The 21,895-nt window shown below is 42.1% G+C and overlaps 1 protein-coding gene across 10 annotated transcripts in view; it reads right to left on the bottom strand.

The window, feature by feature from the left end:
• The window catches only part of stxbp5l (syntaxin binding protein 5L), a 275,353-nt gene that overhangs the window by 43,344 nt on the left and 210,114 nt on the right, over nt 1–21,895 (bottom strand). For 4 of the 10 annotated variants that reach the window (XM_052013888.1, XM_052013889.1, XM_052013890.1 and 1 more), the window contains 2 exons: nt 11,948–11,998; nt 1,389–1,478 (listed from right to left, as the gene is read on the bottom strand). The exons of the other annotated variants lie outside the window; for them this stretch is intronic. In XM_052013888.1, coding sequence (XP_051869848.1) covers nt 1,389–1,478; nt 11,948–11,998 — 141 coding nt within the window. The remainder of the gene's footprint in view (nt 1–1,388; nt 1,479–11,947; nt 11,999–21,895) is intronic. 10 annotated transcript variants of the gene reach the window in all.

The following is a 21,895-nucleotide window of genomic DNA, read 5'->3' as shown; positions in this document are numbered from 1 at the left end:
CTTTCATTCTTCTGATATTTTAATCCAATGTTCTGAATGCATGTGAAGAAACCATCCTACAATATTAGTCTTTATGTGATAAAACATATGTTTTCAATTTTTAAAGTTTTTTTTTGAAATCAAACAAAGATACAAGAATTGAAGTTTACCTTTCGAGATGTTAAGATATGACACAAGATTACTTAAATTGAACATATCTGTAATTTCATCAGATGCATATTGTCAAGATTTTCAAAGCCCAAGCTCCAGAAACTGTAAAATTAATTACATCATATAAGAACCTTACCTAAAGAGTTCCAAATCTTCCTATAGAACCAGCACTATGTTTACACAGAATAAAATGTGCAAAGTTGAAAACAACAAATTTTTTTTTAGACAAGTCAAAAGATTGAGAAGGGGGTGCTAGAAAGTCACATATGGTATATTGCAAACTTTAATGTTAGCCAGATAGACTGCATATCCTAGTCAATCTGTAAATAAGGGCATGTACACATGAACTAAGAGGGCTCTTTACCAGCTATGCATGTGGAATAAGTGCTCATTCTCAAGATAGAACAGAACTTCCAACTAAAGTTGTTGTATTATGGGCTCAGAATTGTGGGATAGTTGAAAAGCTTTTGAATAAAATTCATAGAAAAACAGGGATAGAGAAATATATCACAAATTTGTCCTTGGGCTCTACTCATATAATGAGGTGGTACTTCAAAAGGTACAAAATGAATCAACAACTATTCACCTTAGCAAGGCGCAGTACTGTAGGAGTACTGCAATGTTGAAGATGGCAGCTGAGATATATTTGGGCTTGGACATCATGTGAATTACTACTAACAGATACCAAATGGGGATCTCTCTACAACACATCAGTTAAGGAGGGTGGAAAACCTAACAGCTTCCAAGCTGAGTAGATTAATTGGGGAGAACACAATGAAAGGACTGAAAGGGAGCCAGAGTTTACATGGTGGATGCAGGAGCAGTCATTGCTCTCACTCTAGAAATTTATTCATTCTTGTTGAGTAACTTGCAACAGTCCCTTCAGAGACCACTAGTAAGGCAGCTCAGCATCCAGTACCACCTGGTACAGTGCATACATGTCTGTGCTTTGTATCATATTTCACAACCCGTGTAGGAGCAAGGTTTGTATATTTAAATAGCTTATTCCAAGCAGACAAGTTACTCACCCAGTTAAGATCCACTTGACAATTGCATCAGCTGGATCATGGTTGTTTACCAGCCAAGAAATGGGTGCCTCCTACCCTACTGAATTTTGGAATAGCTTTGAATTCAACATGAAATTTATGTTGTTGTGTAATTAAGACAGTTATCCATTTTTGATGAACTTTGATCATTTTTAATTCAAAAATATCATAAATCATTGCCTCATAACATACCTTCAAATATTGTTCTAGTCTTCTCAAAAGCTTTCACTGAGTTCTTTGAAACAGCTGTTTTCCCTTCAAAACAGGAACCTTTCACAGACCCTAGAGAGCAAGATGGTAACTGATTCCTGAAGTAAATTTAAAAAGTTTTGACTGAATTTATTTATTGTGACATTCACGTAGTACTGAAGATAAAATATTTCCTTAGTGTTATTTTGTTAATCAAGATATGATGCCTTAAACAACCCAGTTTTCCTCCTTTTTTCCTCTTATTTGAAGCTCTATTAGCATGAATGCTGGAAGCAGTTGCTTTGAATGATCATTTCCCCCCTTTAACTATCACCAATTCTGCTTTGTTCATAGCCATTAGAAGTTTAGAGGGGACAAGGCATTTCAAATTCAAAATGTTTCTCTCCTGAGAACTGGTAAAATTCCACCAGCAGAAGGTCAAGTCCAGTAACAGAGAGTTTGTATAACAGGGTGGCACTTCATTGCTACAGTTAGAGGGCTGTAAAAATCTATATTTAAATTTATTCATGTGGGTAATAGAATCTTAATATTAACACATCTTAAAGTCATTAAACCTTTGTCACAATTGTGTATTTTATTATAGTCGAATCATCCAGACTATAACTTCTAAGTGTGATGAAGCTTTAGCTTTGCAAGGTAAATTAATAATAACTGCATACTTGAAAATTGCCTATGTATTTAAAATGGATAGCCCAGTTTGTGCTGTAAGAAATTAATGGAGTTGAAAATACTTCCCTTTGTCCTTCTTTTGTTACCAATGAACAGCATGAATAAGCCTCACTTCTCCTTGTATACATTTTGAATGCTATTTTCCTCCATCAGTACTTCTGTATCCTGGATGTAGTAACTCCTGTGAGTTGCCACTTCCAGCATACAGAGGTGCAACCTGTATAGGTAATACTGGCAGCATAAAAAGAGCAGGACTGATTACACCACAGTGCTTAAACCAAGGGATGTGGGTAGGAGTGCCTCCTGTTCTGGAGAGGGGCAACAAGAAATCAGCATCGACTGTACCAGAAACCGAGACCGATGAGCAGTGGAACTGCAAAAGGAATGCAAAGCCTACAGTTAAGCACTCAAATGTTTCATACTAATGTAATCTGCCTTCTGATATCACCAGTAATACACAACCTTTCAGCCATCTGTGAAGCTGCACTGACATGAAGGCATAGAGCAGGATCTTGTGAATGCCACTGGCTTGTCTTTACGCTGTATCAATGGAGGTTAGCGGTACACTGAGAGGAAGAGGGAATGTACCTGGAGCTGCCAGAGGAGACACCAGAGGAAGAGCAAGAGAGGACATTAGAGGGAAAGGTGAAGAACAAGAAAAGGAAGATAATAACAAAGTGCACACTGCTTCATTGCACCCAAAAACCCACGTTACTAAGTCAGAGATCAGAACAGTGAGAGATGAAAATATTAGTTTAGGGAGATGCACCTTATATGGTGATCAAGCAGGCACCAGTGGACTGCAGTGTGGCAGCAAGCAAAGTCTGTGCTCACCAGACATGGGAGTCTGATCATCTGTGATGGTCTGGAGGATTCAGGCAAGTGAGTGCATCAACTCAGTTGCTTTCTTGTCAAGGCTGATGCAATTCACACCGAGAAGGTTAGCAAGCTGTTGGGGTTGCCTGACCAAATGCAGATGACAGAGAGCCAAGAGGAGTTCATCTCCATGCTCTCACACAACGCTGTGTGGAGCTAGGATGTGTGATGTCATCACTTCTCTTCTAGAGGCCATGCATACTTCTTTGCAAAGGCTTAGTCAACCTCTTTAAACAGCACTAACTGGAACAACTGAAGATTTTGGATACATTAAATTTTAGTGTGTTCATGCACTAATCAAGATAGGTGGCTGATCTCTGCTACATGGGTGCAGCAATATGCCACTAGAGAGCAGCTTCATATTCCTGTGGTACAGTGGGATACCACTGTCTGCAGATCACTGTTCTCTTGGTGAAAAGCCAAAGAGAATAATATTCTCCCACAGGAGAATAGACATGGCATGAGATTGTCCTTGCCTGTAGAAGCAGACATAAAACAGTCTTTGCTCACACACCTCTTATCATGAGCAGTTTTGCTCTCACTCTGCAGTGTTGTCTCTGATGGCTGAGGACAGCAGAGACCAGACACTCAAGCTCATGGGACTGGAGGTTGATGCAGCAGTGGACCAGTCGGAGTTCAATCCAATTGTTACACCATTGCCTAACCAATCCTGTCTGGTCAGCTGGTGTGCAGCAACAAACCTGGTAGTTCTGATGCAGGGTTTCAGCCTGAAGCATTGACAATTCCTTTCCAGCCACAGATGCTGCTTCATCCACTGTTCCTCCAGCAGATTGTTGTTGCTCTAGATTCCAACACCTGTAGTTTCTTGCGTCGTCTGGTGTGCAGGTTCACTGCATTGATAAACCATCTCATCTGTGCACGAAGTCACCTCTTACCACTGGCTCTCAAACAGCATGCTCATCAGTGCCCCCCATAGCCAAGAATCCTAGACTGCTCTTTCAATTAGGCAGCAGCCTTTAGCTGCCTGTTAAGGCTAAGAGCTTCTCGTGGGTCTTCAAGGTCATCTATACAGACCACAGGTAATAGGAATGAGCCTTTCAGAAATGAGACTGTAGCTACAGAAGACTTGCAATATTACTACCAAGACTTATATGTCCAAATATAACGTAGTGAAACACAAGGGACATGAGGATAGCTTTTTTCTAAGACAAACTGCCAATATATTTTCATCTCTCCTTTTAAGTCCTCTGAATGAATCACCGAATGTGTTTTCTGTCTATGATTGTACCCTTTATCAATGGGGTACAAGTAAAAAGATTGCGGAATCTGCTGCCATTGACGTCCTTACTGCTCTGCCTCATCCATAAAGCTTGATAAATCAATGTGTGCTACGTGACATTGCTCCAGGGCATTCGTGATATGTCGATGATCACCCATTGGTATGACTTCTTAAGCCCCTATTTCATTTGACCCTTAAAAGTAGGAAAAAGTCACTCACTGCGTTTCAGTGGGATCTATGACCTTGGATGACATTTCAGCAGACTACAGCGAGTTCTGAGAGTGCCAAATCACGTTTCAATGTCAGCTGAATCCCTTTAAATCACAAACACATCTGAAAAATTGCATGATGTACTCACAGCTGAACCATGTGTGTTGCAACACAGCTGAACAGAAGTGCTGCAACCAAAATGCCCAATTCATCCTGTTGAAACCCTCACTTACACTGTTCTCAGCATCATCAAGAACAGTCTCCTTGGTGAATACTGAAGAGAAGTATTCATGAGAACCTTATCCACTTCCACAGCTTCCAGGCACATCCTCCCACCTTTGTCTCTAATCGGACCTACCTTTACCCTAGCCATCCTTCTTTACGTACGAGAAAAAAGCCTTGGGATTCTCCTTAACCCAACTCGCCAAAGCCTTTTCATGTCCCCTTCTCGCTCTCCTCAGTCCTTTCTTAAGTTCCTTCCTTGCTACTCTATATTCCTCACGAGCCCTGTCCGATCCTTGCTGCTTACACCTTATGTATGTTGCCCTCTTCTTCCTAACTAGTTGTTCCACCTCTCTCATCACCCACAGTTCCTTCACCCTACCATTCCTTCTCTGCCTCACCAGGACAAATTTATCCCTAACATCCTGCAAAAGATCCCTGAACATCGACCACATCTCCATAGTACATTTTTGGGAAATCTTTTTCTACATAAAACTGAACAGCACACGCAAGTGTCCTGACGAATTCTGCAGTGGGTAATATTTCCAATGAAAATAGGCACAATTCCTTTAAAACATATTAAGTAGCTTTTATTAACAACTTGCATATAAAAATTAAGCACCAAATGGTCCTGTTTCTAGGCATATATTTTTTATTTATGAAGCCCAAGATCTAAGTTTACTAATCACTATCTCAACATATTCTGCCCCTTTCAAAGATGTATCTACTGTATATATAGATCCAGATACCTCTGTTCTGCACAATCCTTAAAACTGTGCCATTAAGTCTATACAGTCTCTCCTTGTTCTCTATCAAAATGTATCACTTGACACTGAATTGTATTAAGATTCATCTGTCACTTGATTGTTCTGTGAGCCTATGTCCTCTTGCATCTATTCGTTTCCTTTTGCATGTCTGCAAATTTTGAAAATTCTACTCCGCACGTTCATATCCATTAATATAGCAAAACAAAAGTGGTTGCATCATCAAGCTCTGAGGAAGATCACGGTCTACCATTTCCAAACTGAAAAACAATCTTGCACCACAATTCTGTTTTCTATTCCGAAGCCTGATTTTTATCCAAGTGACCTCTGACCCTCTACTCCTATGGTACTCAATTTTGCTAACCAGACTTTTGTGTGGAATATTGTTAAACACCTTCTGAAAATCCGTAAAGATATACTGTATTCTCTTCATCAACCTTATGTTACCTCATCAAGAAATCCAATCAGTTATGTCAAACACTATTTGCCTTTAACAAACCTCTGCTGGCTCTTCTGTATTAATGCATGCATCTCTTTAAGTGCTTAATCAAATTTTTATCTGATTACTTAGAAAAGCTTCTCTGCAGAGGTTAAACTGTCAGAATTATAATTAGCTGGCATGACCTTAAAGCCCTTTTTGACAAGTGTGTCACATTTGCCATTTTTCAGTCCAGGGAGGATAGGAAGATTAAATCAAGCCTTTCAGCAATCTCCAATTGCACCTGCCTCAGCAGCCCTGGGATTTTCCTATTTGGACTTAATGACTTTTTTTTTAAAACTTTATCAACCAACCTTTAAAATACCTTTAAGCATACCCAACCTTTTCAATGTTCTCCTTTCTATTATCTCTGCCACCTTCACTTCTGAGATTTTGGCAGAATCCTCTTCTTACCTAAAGGTCGATATAATGTATCTATTAAGTATTCCAAACTTGTCTTCTGCTTCCAAACTTAGATCACTTTTGTCCCTAATAGCCTCACCCCCTCCTCTTACTACCCACTTACTCTTTACAGGCTATAAAAGATTTTAGTCTCATTTTATGATATTCTGTTCTCGTATATCATTTTTCTTTTTACCTCCCCTGTCAGCTTACTGTATTCAGCCTTGCTCTTCAGTTATCCCTAACTTTTCAGAGTTCCCACTGACTGTGCAGTTGGTATAGGTGCAGCTCCCAGTACCTCCTACCAAGTATCCAAGTGCCAGAAACTGTCTCATTCACCTGACTTCTGATTCTAATCTCACTGAAATGATTTCAGGCATGCGAGTCAAAACAAGTGAGTGTAGCGGCTGCTACCACAATGCAAAAGTAAGACACTAGTCGACGAGCTGCAGAACAAAACTGATTTATTTTCCCGCCTTGAGTGGGCCTCTTAAGAGGAATGGTTCCCGTCCACTGAAAACGGAAATGACGTATGTGCTACATCATCAAACTTTTCCCACGCGCGGGTTCTCCCTGTCGCTTGGGTAAGATAAAGGCCCAGCGCCATCTTGGGCCTCGCCGCTCCGACGACGTGCGACCTGACCGCCGAGCCGGTTCGATTGCTCGGATGGTGAGTCGCTACACAACGCAACCCCCCACCGCCCCCAAGAACCGGCGATACGGTCCCCAAGGTTCGCGGGCTGTGCTAGCCGTTGCTTAGGAGGTCGGCCTCTGCGTCGCAGTGTTGGGACCTCAACCGGTCGTTGTAGATCTAAATGGGCTGGTTTGAGGCGGTCCGTCATGAAAACCTCTTCCTTGCCCCCGGTGTCCAAAATAAAGGTGGACCCATTATTCCTGATGACCAGGAACGGCCCCTCATATGGTCGTTGCAACGGTGCCCGTGGTGTGCCCCTGTGAACGAAAATGAAGTTACAGTCTTGTAGTTCCTTGGGCTCACAGGATGGGGCTTGACCATGCCGCGAAGTGGGAATCGGTGCCAAGCTGCCGAGCCTCTTGCGCAGTCTTCCCAGAACTGCCGTGGGTTGTTCCTCTTGGCCCCGAAGGGCAGGTATGAAACTCCCTGGGACGACCAGGGGCGCACCGTACACGAGTTCAGCTGATGAGGCATGGAGATCTTCCTTGGGGGCAGTGCGTATGCCGAGCAGGACCCAAGGCAGTTCGTCGACCCAGTTAGGACCTTTCAGGCGGGCCATCAGGGCTGATTTCAGATGGCAGTGGAAACGTTCCACCAACCCGTTTGATTGAGGGTGGTAGGCCGTGGTGGTGTGCAGCTGCGTCCCCAGCATGTTCGCTAATGCAGACCAGAGGCTGGAGGTAAACTGGGCGCCCCTGTCTGAAGTGATGTGGGCCGGAACACCAAAACTCGAGGTCCAAGTTGTGAGCAGTGCCCGGGCGCAGGAATCAGTCGTGATGTCGGATAGAGGGGTTGCCTCTGGCCACCTCGTGAACCGGTCCACGATGGTAAGGAGGTACCGGGCTCCTCTTGAAACTGGCAGAGGACCAATGAGGTCGACGTGGATGTGGTCAAACCTTCTACGGGTAGGCTCGAACTGCTGTGGTGGGACCTTGGTGTGTCATTGGATTTTTGATGTCTCGCAGTGCGGACAAGTCCTGGCCCACTCACTGACCTGTTTGCGCAGTCCACCTGTTTGCACTGACCAGTCGCACAGTTGCTCTGATGGATGGGTGCGCCAACCCATGCACCGAGTCAAAGACGCATTTCCGCCAGGCTTCAGGGACTATCGGGTGGGGCGGACCTGTTGCGATGTCGCACAGGAGGGTCTGTTGATCTGGGCCGACTACGAAATCTTGGAGCTGCAGGCCTGAAACTGCAGTTCTGTAGCTGGGCAGCTCATCGTTGGCTTGCTGCGCATCAGCCAGGGCCGCGTAGTCCACCCCCAGGGACAGGCTGTGGATGGTCGGTCTGGAAAGCGCGTCAGCAACGACATTGTCCTTTCCAGAGACATGTTGGATATCGGTTGTGAATTCGGAAATGTAGGACAAATATCGCTGCTGGCGGGCCGACCAGGGATCAGAGACCTTAGAGAAGGCGAAAGACAATGGCTTGTGATCAGTGAAAGCGGTGAAAGGTCTGCCTTCTAAAAAGTACCGAAAATGTCTGATCGCCAGGTACAGCACTAGTAGTTCTCAATCAAAGGTGCTGTATTTAAGTTCGGGCGGTCCAAGGTGCCTGCTAAAAAATGCCAAGGGTTGCCAACGGCCTTCGATTAGTTGTTCTAGTACCCTGCCAACCACAGTGCTGGATGCGTCCACCGTGAGGGCGGTTGGGACATCTGTCCTGGGGTGTACCAGCATCGCGACGTCTGCTAGGGCTTGTTTGGCCTTAACGAAGGCAGCCGCGGCCTTGTCGGTCCAGGCGATGTCTTTGCCCTTACCAGCCATCAGTGAGAACAAAGGGTGCATGATACGGGCTGCTGCAGGGATGAAACGATGGTAAAAGTTCACCATGCCGACGAATTCTTGCAGGCCCTCGACTGTGTTGGGCCGGGCAAAATGGCGGATAGTGCCTACCTTGGCGGGTAGAGGTGCTGCTCCCTTGCTGGTGATTTGGTGGCCAAGAAAATCGATAGAGTTGAGGCCAAATTGGCACTTGGCTGGGTTGATAGTGAGGCCAAATTCACTGAGGCGGGAGTACAGTTGGTGGAGGTGGGAAAGGTGTTCTTGGCAGTTACGACTGGCGATCAGAATGTCATCTAAATAAATGAACACGAAGCCCAAATCTTGGCCTACCGCGTCCATCAGCCGCTGGAACGTCTGCGTGGCGTTCTTAAGGCCGAACGGCATCCGAAGGAATTCGAAGAGGCCAAATGGAGTGATGATCGCAGTTTTGGGGACGTCGTCAGGATAGACCGGGATTTGGTAGTATCCCTGGACGAGGTCCACCTTGGAGAAGATGTGGGCCCTGTGTAGGTTCACCGCGAAGTCCTGGATATGAGGGACGGGGTAGCGGTCTGGGGTGGTGGCGTCGTTAAGCCTGCTGTAGTCGTCACAGGGCCTCCACCCACTGGTGGCTTTGGGTACCATGTGCAGGGGGGAGGCCCAGGGGCTGTCTGACCTACGATCGATCCCTAGCTCCTCCAGGCGGCGGAACTCCACCAGGAAAAGCTTGTCGGGAGGGAGTCGTCGTGCTCGAGCATGAAGGGGTGGCCCTGTTGTGGTGCCGCACCCCATGTTTGGGCATCGAATACGTGAACTGAGGTGCCAGGACCGATGGGAACACGGCTAGGAGCTTGGTGAACTCATTGCCAGACTGGGAAACGGAGTCCAGGCGTGGGGCTGGTAGGCTGGCGTCTCCCAGAGAGTAAGTCTGGAAAGTTCTGGAGTGCATTAGCCGTTTCCCTCATAGGTCAACTAACAGGTTGTGGGCCCGGAGAAAATCAGCTCCCAGGAGTGGCTGGGCGATGGCAGCAAGGGTGAAGTTCCAGGTAAAATGGCTGTCATTGAATTATAACTGGATTGTGCGGGTGCCAAAAGTTCGTATGGTCGTGCCACTTGCGGCCTTGAGGGCGGGTCCCTGTTGCCTGCTGCGAGTGTCGCGGCCGGTCTGGGGCAAAATACTGACCTCTGCTCCCATATCAACGAGGAAGCGATGGCCGGACTGCTTGTCCCAAACGAATAGGAGGCTGTGTTGGTGGCCAGACATCGTAGCCATCAGTGGTGGCTGGCCCTGGCGTTTCCCTGAAGCTTGCAGGGTAGGTGGCATCAACAGGCCTCTGCGCCCCACCTCTGATGATAGAAACACAGCTAGCTGTCTGTGTTTCTGGGGTGTGGTCGCTAGGCTGCTGGGACTGGGTTAGGCAGGCATGGGGCCCGCTGTCTAGCGATTTGGCCGACGGACGAACTGCTCTCGCGTTTGGCCTTCCACAGGATATCTGCCCGGGCGGCTACCACACGTGGGTTGCTGAAGTCGGCGCCGGCCAGCAATAGGTGAATGTCGTTGGGCAGCTGTTCGAGGAAGGCCTGCTCGAACATCAGGTAGGGCCTGTGTCCCTCAGCCAAGGCCAGCCTCTCGTTCATGAGGGCCGACGGAGATCTGCCTCCCAGGCCGTCGAGGTGAAGCAGGCAGGTGGCGCGCTCGCGATGGGAGAGACCGAAGGTCCAAAGGAGAAGGGCCTCAAAGGCCGGGTACTTATCTGCCTCCGGAGGAGATTGGATGAAGTCTCCGACCTGGGCAGCTGTCTCCTGGTCCGGAGTACTTTGCGGAGTTGGAGGTGATCTGCCGAAGTTGGAATTGTGCTTTGGCCTGGTTGAACCAGACGTGGGGCCGAAGCATCCAAAAGGTGGGCAGCTTGAGTGCCACTGTGTTGGCTGCTGCGTTGTCCATTGTGTGGGTCCAAAATCCGTTTGGACTGTCGGGGTCACCAATGTAGCGGCTGCTAACGTGACGCGAAAGTAAGACACTAGTCGATGAGCTGCAGAACAAAACTGATTTATTTTCCCGCCTTGCGCAGGCCTTTTAAGAGGAACGGTTCCTGCCCACCGAAAATGGAAATGACGTATGCACTATGTCATCAAACTTTTCCCGCACATGGGTTCTCCCTGTCGCTCGGGGAAGATGAAGGCCCAGCGCCATCTTGGGCCTCGCTGCTCTGATGATGCGCAACCTGACCGCCAAGCCGGTTCGCTTGCTCGGACGGTGAGTCGCTACATGAGCATAATATTGCCAACTGAACTTGATGCTTTCAATACATGCCTCTTTGCATTTCACATTTCTAGCATTGTTTTTCTATTCCACTGGTAATTTCAGATAATTATTTGTCTTCTTTTTATATCTCCTTAAATGATAAATTAATGACTTAAAGCCTAATTTTGTTTAGTGCTCAGAAGACAGGTGTCATAAAAGAACACACATTTCATAAGCTTACAATAAAATAGGAACAGCAGAAATGTGGGCTTTTTTTTAATGACAAGCTCTTATATGGCACTGTACACAGACAGCTGAAGAATACTTTGGCTGCCCAGACACAGATGGTTACAAAACCAATTATGTTCCAGTTGAACACATTACCCACACTGATCATTTCTGGAAAATAATGGAGAAGGAGAAGGCTAACATCCATATTGCAGAAATTTCCATTAAGCAATACCTTATTTGCTTCCAGGAGAAACTTTGTACTTCACCAGTGGAAATATTCTATTTTCCTCTCTATGTGAATGTTCAGTATCTTAAAATATTTTGAACTTTAGAACAAATTTTAATGGATGGAATGCATTATTTTACAGATTTTAAAGTTTACCAGTTGTAAATTCTGGGCTAGGAAGGCAAAATAAGTTACTTATTTTATTAAAAAAAGCATACAAACTATTTAAATTAACCAAAAATATAATACAAAAATTAAGATTTAAAAATAAAGTGGGAACAAAAGAAAAACAGTTTGAGATGAGCAAAGAATCATTTGACAATAAACAGATATGGTGTGGAGCTCAGAGGACATATTCTGTCTATATTTATAAAAATATATATTTATAATGAATGTCCTTAACAGAGTCTCTCACAACCACTGTCTGGTTTAGTTTAATTTATCTCAATTTGGTAAAATTTGCTCATCCCCAACCCGAATAACCTGAAAAAATAAACTGTCAGCTTCGCCTACCGTACCGAGATCAGTCTTAAGATCTGTCGGCAGACTTAACTTTCTTGGTCCTTTTACTGAAACAACAGAAAGAAAAAACAAAAAGCAACAATTAATACTAGAAAACAAAATTTGCAAGATCGCGTGCTAAAAAGTACTGAGTTTGCAAAGCTGGATAAACAAGAAAAGCACAGAACAAAGTGAGATTTGGTATGCTCAACAAATGTTGTGTTGCTGAAGACAGACTGAGTGGATTTTTAATGTGTGAAAACATAGTGTATATTTAACACTGGGAGATGAAAATACTCTAAGTATTTTTTTCTTTCAGGAATCCTTGGAAAAGCCACCATACGAGACTGAATACTATGTCCTTGTCTCATTTTGCAGTATTTCATGAGCACCATTGCTCGCTAATAAAGATATTTCACAGAGAACAAAATGCTCAAGTTACTGTTTCAAAATGGAGTTGATGTTTGAATGTGTGAAATGGAGGGAAACAACAACATAGTACTGCATTAATGAAAAAATATTGAATCTGCAAACAGAATTATTGGATGTTGTTGAACACATACTAAAAGCCTATTTTAATTACACGCATGATGATTTATATTTATTTTCTGAGTGTGCTCATATAAAATAGCAAAATTTGGATTGTGCATTATAACATTTTAAACAAGTATAAATACTTTCCATCTCCACACATTGAGCTAGTCTTATTGTTTCTTTTTGTGAATGAGTCACACTAACATTGAAAATTAAGTTTTCCAGTGTGATCTTCGTGTAATGAAATCTTTGTTCATTTTACAGGTATGATTAGATGATGTTGTTTGTTGTACCACACGAAGATATATATATGTGATGAGAGACGTCTGCGCACTTTGTGAAGGGGAGGCAAGTTCAATGAAAAGTAATTTGCTAAATGCCACTGATACATACAGTATTGTAAAAGACATTCAACTTCCTTTTGGTTAAAAAAATACTTTCACTGTACAGCTTGGTGTAAAATGAAGAGTACTTTGGAAGATTGTTAATGACTTTTGAGTCAATGAAGTTATACTATGTGACTACTTATGCAGCATACTATTTGATATTAACTACGAATCATCATATATAACAGGGCTGGTAAAAAAAAAAAGAATTATTACTGATTATTTCACTTTTTTTCCCTCCACTTGTTTCTGTCATTTAGGAGATTGTTGCTTTGGAGCTGCATTCATCTGGGAAACCATGACATGATCACTTCTCAATTTCAATGAAAATACCACTTCAAGCTTAGCAGTGTATCATGTAAATGAGAAAGATTTCTTATTCCATGAGTGATACATAACTGCAGCAGTGAACACAGCAAGTCAACGAACACGGTCCCTGCTTGTACTTGAGTCTTTATTTCTTTATCTTGCTTTTTCTCAATGCACTCTCCTTGCTGATTACTCCCATCTCCCCACTACCTCTTCATTTTGCTCTTCTAACTCTTTTACAGTTAAAAGCTCCTCTTTTAGGGTTAAAAATAGATGGTGTGTCAGATTACGAACATATCAAGGACTACAGGCTAATTATCTAGTGGAATACATCAATGATTCCATTTCCATCGCTTCTCCTAGCACATGCACAATGCATCTCATAATTTTCTTTAATTATATTTTACCAAATGCTATGTCACTCACTTCACTATTCACTCACTTCCACTGTTGATCATAATTTTGCACTGTTGAACACTTACGACACCATCACTTATATACTCGTGTTACTTGGAACAATCAGAGAAATGAGGTACTACCTCATTATTCCCTATTATTGCACAATTTCTTTTTGTAATTTATAGATTTTTATATCTTTGCATTTTATGTCTTATGCTGCAAAACAGCAAATTTCATGTCATATGTCAGTGTTAATAAATCTGATTCTGATTAGAAGAGTTGAGAGCTTATGGGTGATATTGTGGAGCTGGAAATTACAGATAGCAAATTAGTGAAGGTCAAAGTAAAATTGGCTCATGACTTCAAGGGTAATTATTTGAAAAGGAGCTTTCAGAAACAGCTCAGATGAGGTCACTCACGAAACAGATGTTCCAATTGATTGATAGACTCTGATCTGCAACCAATATTGTGGCAAAGTCAGGGAAGCTTTTTATTTGTTGCTGACATCAATAGAACTTGTGACAGTTTCATTAGAATTTGCAACAGATACCCACTCAAGAATCGATAAGAAATCAGTCTACCTCCACTCACAAATGTTAAACCGTTGCTCTGGTGATAGGCAAGGATAAAATATTTGAATCCTGGACTACAAGAAAGTCTACAGGTTGGTGTTTCTTCCTTGGTGAAATCAACCAAAGACATGAAATTAGCTTCTAATTGTATACTGATAATATTCAACTCAACTTCTTGGCAGTCTATTACAACCCTGTTCTGCCTCAGACTGGTCAAAATGCTTTTCTGACATTGGATTAAGTTGCATTTTTGTTTCAATAAGCATTGTTTATACAGAAGTCATTGATTCCTTCCCCAATATTTCAAGATAACCCAGATTATCTCAAATCTTCACAATTTATTTATCCAAGAATTGAATGGACAAAACCTAATTCCTCTTACTCACAAAGGCTTTCTTCTTCCATGCCCATAGCATTGCCAACCACCTCCGTTGTATAAGCCAAACCTTTATTCATGTCTTAGGCACCTTTAAACTTGATTAATCGTATAATATCCTCCCATTCTCTACCCTGCATAATCTTTACCTCATCCAAAACGCTGCAATCCATATCCTGTCACAATCTGTAATTTCCAGCTCCACAATATCACCCATAAACTCTCAACTCTTCTAATCAGAATCAGATTTATTAACACTGACATATGACATGAAATTTGCTGTTTTGCAGCATAAGACGTAAAATGCAAAGATATAAAAATCTATAAATTACAAAAAGAAATTGTGTAATAAAAGGGAATAATGAGGTAGTGTTCATGGATTGTTCAGAAATCTGATGGCGGAGGGGAAGAAGCTGTTCCAGAATCATTGACTTTGGGTCTTCTGGCTCCAATACCTCCTCCCTGATGGTAGTAATGAGAAGAGGGCATGTCCCTGATGGTGAGGGTCCTCAGTGACAGATGCTGCCTTCTTATGGCACCACCTCTTGAAGATGTCCTCGATGGTGGGGAGGGTTGAACCTGTGATGGAACTGGCTGAGTCTACAACCCTCTGCAACCTCTTTCCATCCTGTACATTGGAGCCTCCTTACCAGGTTGTGATGCAACCAGTCAGGATGCTCTCCAGCATACACCTATAGAAATCTGTAAGTCTTTGGTGACACACCAAATCTCCTCAAACCCATAAATAGAGCCACTGGCATGCCTTCGTAGTGATTGCAGTAATGTGTTGGGCCCAGGACAGAACTTCTGAGATGATGATGCCCAGGAACTTGAAGCTCCTCACCCTTTCCACCGCTGACCCCTCAATGAGGACTGGTGTGTGTTCTCTTGACTTCCCCTTCCTGAAGTCCACAATCAGATCCTTGGTCTTGCTGATGTTGAGTGCGAGGTTGTTGTTGTGACACCACTCAACCAGCTGATCTCTCTCGCTCCTGTAAGCCTCCTCATCGCCATCTGAGTTTCTACCCACAACAGTGGTGTCACTGGCGAATTTATAGATGGCATTTGAGCTGTGCTTAGCCACACAGTCATGAGTGCAGAGAGAGTAGAGCAGTGGGCTAAGCACACATCCTTGAGGTGTGCCTGTGTTGATGGTCAATGAGGAGGAGATGTAGTTACTGATCTGCACTAACTGTGGTCTCCCTGTAAGGAAGTAGCGAATCCAGTTGCAGAGGGAGGTAGAGGCCCAGGTTTTGAAGCTTGGTTATTAGTACTGAGGGAATGATTGTGTTGAACGCCAAGATGTAATTGATAAACAGCAGCCTGACGTATGTCTTGCGGTTGTCTAGGTGCTCCAAAGCAGAGTGGAGATCCAGTGAGATCGCATCTATTGTAGACCTGTTGTGGTGGTAGGCAAATTGCAGCAGGTCCAGGTCCTTGCTCAGGCAGGAGTTAATTCTAGTCACAACCAACCTCCTGAAGCACTTCATCACAGTAGATGTGAGTTCTACCGGGTGGTAGTCGTTGAGGCAGCTCACTCTGCTATTCTTGGGCACTAGAATGATTGCTGCCTTTTGAAGTAGGTGGGAACCTCATACCACAGCAGAGAGAGGTTGAGGATGCCCTTGAACACTCCAGCCAGTTGGTTGGCACAGGTTTTCAGTACTTGGCCAGGTACCCCATTCTAACATGTTCTTCTTCCTCCATTCACCACAAATATTTTACCATCACTGCCTCACCAAATAAAATAGTATTTTGTTTTTAAGACACTTACATCACCACCCTCTGTATTTGTTAGCCAGCGAGTGATGAATCTGTGGAATTCATTGCCACAGATGGCTGTAAAGGCTAAGTCAGTGGGTATATTTAAAGTGGAGGTTGATAAGTTCTTGATTAGTAAGGATGTTAAAGGTTACAGGGAGAAGGCAAGAGAATGGGATTGAGGGGAAAAATAAATCAGCTATGATCAAATGGTGGAGCAGACTCAATGGCTGAATGGCCTAATTCTGCTCCTATATCTTATGGTCTTATCACACATTGTAAATTGGAACACCATGAATGCTTTAAAGAAAATCAAATTCTCGATAAAGAGTGCAGACAGATAGAAATGAATGATGAGAATGGGTTGGCACATATTATTAATATGCATTATGGTGGGAATGGATATGGCTGGTGACAGGCCTGATTAGGACTAGGCCATGATGCACCAGCCCGAGGCACAGGCATTTTAGGGGGAGCACGCACATGGTGATCAGCAAGGTGCACTGGCAAGTGTTGTGCAATTGAATAGGTCTGGCTTACATAAACTGAAGAGGGAAAAGAAACTCAGTCTAATGAAGGCAGTGGCATTTAACCAAATTTAAAATTAAATAAATCTACATTGAAAAGTAGAATTGAAGGCAAATTGAAATCTAGCTTACCCAGTGGCAGAAAAAAATAACAGTTGCTTGGAGACCTATACCAAACTTTTAAAATGGGATGTTAAAAAAAGAAAATCCTGGGGCAACAGATTTGGAAGATGTATATTGGAGAAGCAGCAGAGCTACCTGGGCATTCGGTGTGTAAAAAAAAGTCATATAATGGTGAGAATACATACAAAGCAGTAAAGAGGTAATAATCAAACCAACTGTTGGTCCAGACATGACCGTAATTCTGACATGTAGATATGACATGTAGCAAGTAAGAAATGCACCACTGATGCAAGGCTTATATCGGTATAGATCACAGAAATTTGCAGCACAAGTGCACAGCACATTCTGTGCATTGCTTCTAAATTGGTCAAAAAACACCTTTCATAATGAATCCCACTTTCCAGTTCTCAGTTCAAAATCTTGCAAGTTACAGCATAAGTACTCATCCCGGTATTTTCTAAAAATACAGTGCAAGTGTTTCCCTCAACACTTATCGGGTGAAAATACTTTTCCTTCAAATTCCCTCTCAGCCTTCTACCTCATTTCCACGTCCATTTATTATTGAACTCCCTTCACAGGAAAACAGATACCTATTTATGACTTTCATCAGCCTTCTGCAAAACAACCCCAGCTTAGTCAATCTTCTGTTACAATTTAACTTCACTATTCATGGCTACATCCTTATAGATCTCCACTGAGCATTCTCTGATGTTAGCAGATCTTGTCCATTGTGTGATGACCAAAACTGTATGCATTACTCAAGTCTAATTAGTGTTCTATACAGTTCTGTCATTGACCTTGCTGCTCTTATATTCTAATCTTGACCAATAAAGGAAGATATTTTAAATGACTTCATCTACTTGACCTGTACCCTTTAGAGATCTGTGGATATCTACTTTTAGCTAATTTCTCAGCTCCACCATATCTCACAGCATCCTATTGTACATTGTATTCCTTTTGCTTGTGTGCTCTCCCTCACACTTCTCTGAATTAAATTCCATTTGTCATTATTCTGCTACCTAACAGATCCACTGATAACAACTTATTGTTTTACAAAATTTCCTCCTCACTATAAAATGGCAATTTGGTTTCCAACAGCAAAAGCATGCAGCCAGTAAAATTAATAATAGAGTAATTACATATACTATTGGGTTGTTGTAACCAGATACACTGGGCTTGAACTTCACAGATTTTATTTTTCGTTCAGTTCAAGGGTGAATTTTTTTGTTTTTTTCTTAATGTTAGGTAAAATCATGCATTAACTTTTGGTCTCTATAATGTGCAATTATACAAAATCAGTAATAATAATTACAGAATAGTTCATGTTTTACCTTAATTATCTCTTTGATAGAATCTGCATTGCCTTTCATACAACCATGAACACGTTTAACTTTATTGCCACATTCTGGCCATGCTTTAACTCTTCCAGCCTTTTGCACCTGTTCACCATCATCACGCCTCTGATAAGTGCAACCCACAAACAAGTGGGATTGCTCAGTAGTTTCTATCAGCATTTTGAAAGCCATGCATGCTATTCTTAAAGCAAAATGAATGAACACGTAAATGCTGCATGGTTGACATTTATTACTGGCACAGAGCTTGATTGATGAAAAATGAATAAAATTCACTCTTTCAGTCTTTAACTTGTGATTCTCCATTGGTGACAAAATAACATGCTTTGAATGACATGAACTGTATGTTTACAAATGTACTGTTTTTGACAACCTTGTACAACCTATCCATATAAGTAATAAGTAACTGTAATTTATATATCATATTACATTCTTTGAAATATTTTGCAATTTAAGTACAGTCATTGCTGTATGTAGGCAAAAAACAGCAGCTATTAAAACATGGTAAAATCTGACAAAGAGCAAGAGAAGGATTGGAAGAAACATTTGTTCTGCAGTTGGAAGAAAAAAATGTTGGCTACACAACTAGAAAAATCTCTTCTTGGAAATAGTACCTTGAGGTATGAACCAACTTATTTGTTTCAGTTTTAATTATGTCATTTTGTCTTTCAGAGAGAACTGTAGAGACAAACCAAATAAATCCTTGTATTACTGTTTTCAGTTTGCTTGGTGCAAAAAAAAAATCTGATTGTTTGCTACTTCTAAACTGTTTAGTAAACTGTGACTGGATTTAAAAGAATTAACTGATTATTCTAATATACATCATTTTTTCCCACAAGTATGAAAAAAGTATGCAATAAAATCAGTACATCAAAAAGCCTAAAAATTCAAACATACACGAAAATGTACTGAAATGATGCCGCGCGGGGAACTGATGCTTGTTCCATTGCCCTTCATGTAGAATTTTAAGGCATGCATTTTGTGCAAGGATTCAAGTGCTGAAGAAATGCTAATTGTGATACTTTACTCACGTGCACAATAACCAGGAATAATTTCATCTGTTTTGATGACAGATCATCAACCTGAAGCATTAATTCTTTTTCTCTCCCCACAGGTACTGCCTGACACCTTGAGTGTTTCAAGCATGTTCTGTTTTTATTTCAGATTACAAGCATTTGTGTTTTTTTAATACTATTTCATGAGTTATCTGAAAGGTCAAGCTCAACGAACATCATTAAAGTCAACGACCAACAAATGCACATAAAAACTCACACACAAGCATCACACTTCCAACAAACAATAATCCTTGCAAGCAATGCCCCTACCTGATAGTCGCAACATACTGACTCATTTAGTGTTGCAACTACACAAAGATCTCATATCTCATAACCACATTTATTGAGTCAGGGCAAACATATTTCACATTCATCCACACAGAGGCATGCACTGTAACATATTTACCAATACTTCCCTCTCTCTTGTAATTGTTGGTGGCTCCAAACTACCACAAATGCAATAGGTGGAAGGAATGTCAGGTATCAGTGCAGTCCATGTGAAGAAACTTGAGTGTTGCTGTGAAGCCTCTTATTGTGTCTTGTAAACTCAACTTGCTGCTAATGCAAGCTCGAACAGATGTCATTACAGTCCTAGATACCACTGTTCCAGGAGTCTTCAAGGGTACCAGGGCACTTAAGCGATCTGCTGCCAATACTAGGACAGCTAATGCCCTGCCCCCAAAATGTGGTGGGTGATAAAATCTGTAAAGCCTCTTCTTCCATTTTCTCCTACTATGTAATGATTATGTGGTGCATAACAAATAACAATGAAGTAGGAGAGTGTTGCAGATGCCCATGCAGTGGTCTAGGCAATGGCACTGCAGGTATCAAGCTTGTGGTAAAGGCAAAGAAGATTAAATGAATGCTTGGAGCACTCAGAAGCTGTGGCGGACTAAGAATTCATAATACCCTTTGTAAGTAAAAGTGCTTAAATATTTGTAAATTAAAAAAATTAAGGACAGGGTAATAAAGCTAAAGAATCAGCTCTTTCAGCGAGCCAACAGAAACTGGCCTCCTGAGTCCAGAATCTTGACCATCTTGGGAGAAACATCTGATAAGAGGTTGAATTTGGAACTGAACCCAGTTTTGCTAATATACGATTTATTAATTACAATGATTCTATTCAAGCTTAAGTATAACGATTCTATTCAAGCTCCTTTAATACGTTTAAGTATCAAAGATTCTAATCAAGCCATCTTCAAACTCTACCACCAACATACACGTCAGTATTAGTGTTAGCATAATTTTATTTATATTCCACTAATGGTATCAGAATACTGTATGTTCTGCAAATCTAATGTCCTGAGTTTCATTAGTGGCAAAAATGCAAGAAGGGCAGGGATGCTGTGTGTCAAGAGAAGGCTCATGGGACAGAAAGGAGCTTGACATGGATCTCCTATTTGCTGAATCATTTTCTTGCTTTGTTAGTAGCATGACCAAGGTTCCAATCTGCCAAGTGCCAGCATCATCGTTAAGTATTTTAGGTTGAAGAACTTAAGTCAGAACTGGAGAAGAGAGAAAACAAGCTAGGTATAACTTGCAGAGAAGATGGGATGAATAGGACAAAGGGAACCTCTCGGATAGGGCGAGGCCAAACGCTTAACTGCATCTCAGCCCCAATTACTTAGGTACCAGGAAGGATAGTACTTATGGCAATATTGGATATTGATTGCAGAAAATAACATTGCCCTTTGAATCCTAATTACAGTGCCTCTGCCGTTGTTTGTCCTGGAATTACCATATGCCTCCAGGAAAAATGCATATTTGTAAATCCATCCATTGTGATGTGGGAAATGTTGACAGTTTATTCCAGCAATCTCTTTTTTAAAAGAATGTTACTATTTCTTTGGAAAATTATTTTAAAAAAATGTACTCATAAGATGTTCAGGGTCTGAATCAAGGGGTGTTCAGCAAAAGATTCTCCTCATCTTGTAATAACAGTTTCTCCTGCCATTTGGAGGTTGGAGAGAAGACCATTGGGTGGGAGAGCTTGATTGAAGACTTCTCTCCACCGTGATGATTTAAGCATCAGGTTAGGCAGATAACTAGTGTGTGAGATGGAAATCATGACAGAGAAGAAGGTAGCTAGTGCTATCAATCAGTCATGTTGGAAGATGTAGATACTTCACTCTCCAGCAGTGGTCCAGGCAGCACCCTGTCATTTAACGACTGCCAAAGCAGGCCTCAATCCTCTGACTAAAATCCACCTCAGGGTTCTCGTAAATGGCATAGAATTTTGGGCAAGGTACATCAAAATGAATACCACAAAGAATCTGGTATCACTGTGCATGCCTGACATCCTCCGAGTGCCAAGGGCCAACAATAATTCTGTGCACCGAATGTATATTATCCTACATGAAAGCTCTCTAATTTACCACCAAATCCTTTTCACAGCAGGTGTTGGATGCAGGGCACTTTTACAATCCATTCCCCTATTTGGTCTAATAAAAAGCCAGATAGCAACTGGCTATTCACTATCGGAAACTAAGCTCGGTAATCCTGGCATGTGTTCCATTTCACTGAGAGATTCCCATTCTCCTCTCAGGGATACCATATTTTACCACCCTTGAC

The sequence above is a fragment of the Pristis pectinata genome, chromosome 4 (assembly GCF_009764475.1).
Source record: "Pristis pectinata isolate sPriPec2 chromosome 4, sPriPec2.1.pri, whole genome shotgun sequence".
NCBI lineage: Eukaryota > Metazoa > Chordata > Chondrichthyes > Rhinopristiformes > Pristidae > Pristis > Pristis pectinata.
This window is presented reverse-complemented; position numbering and strand designations above follow the sequence as displayed.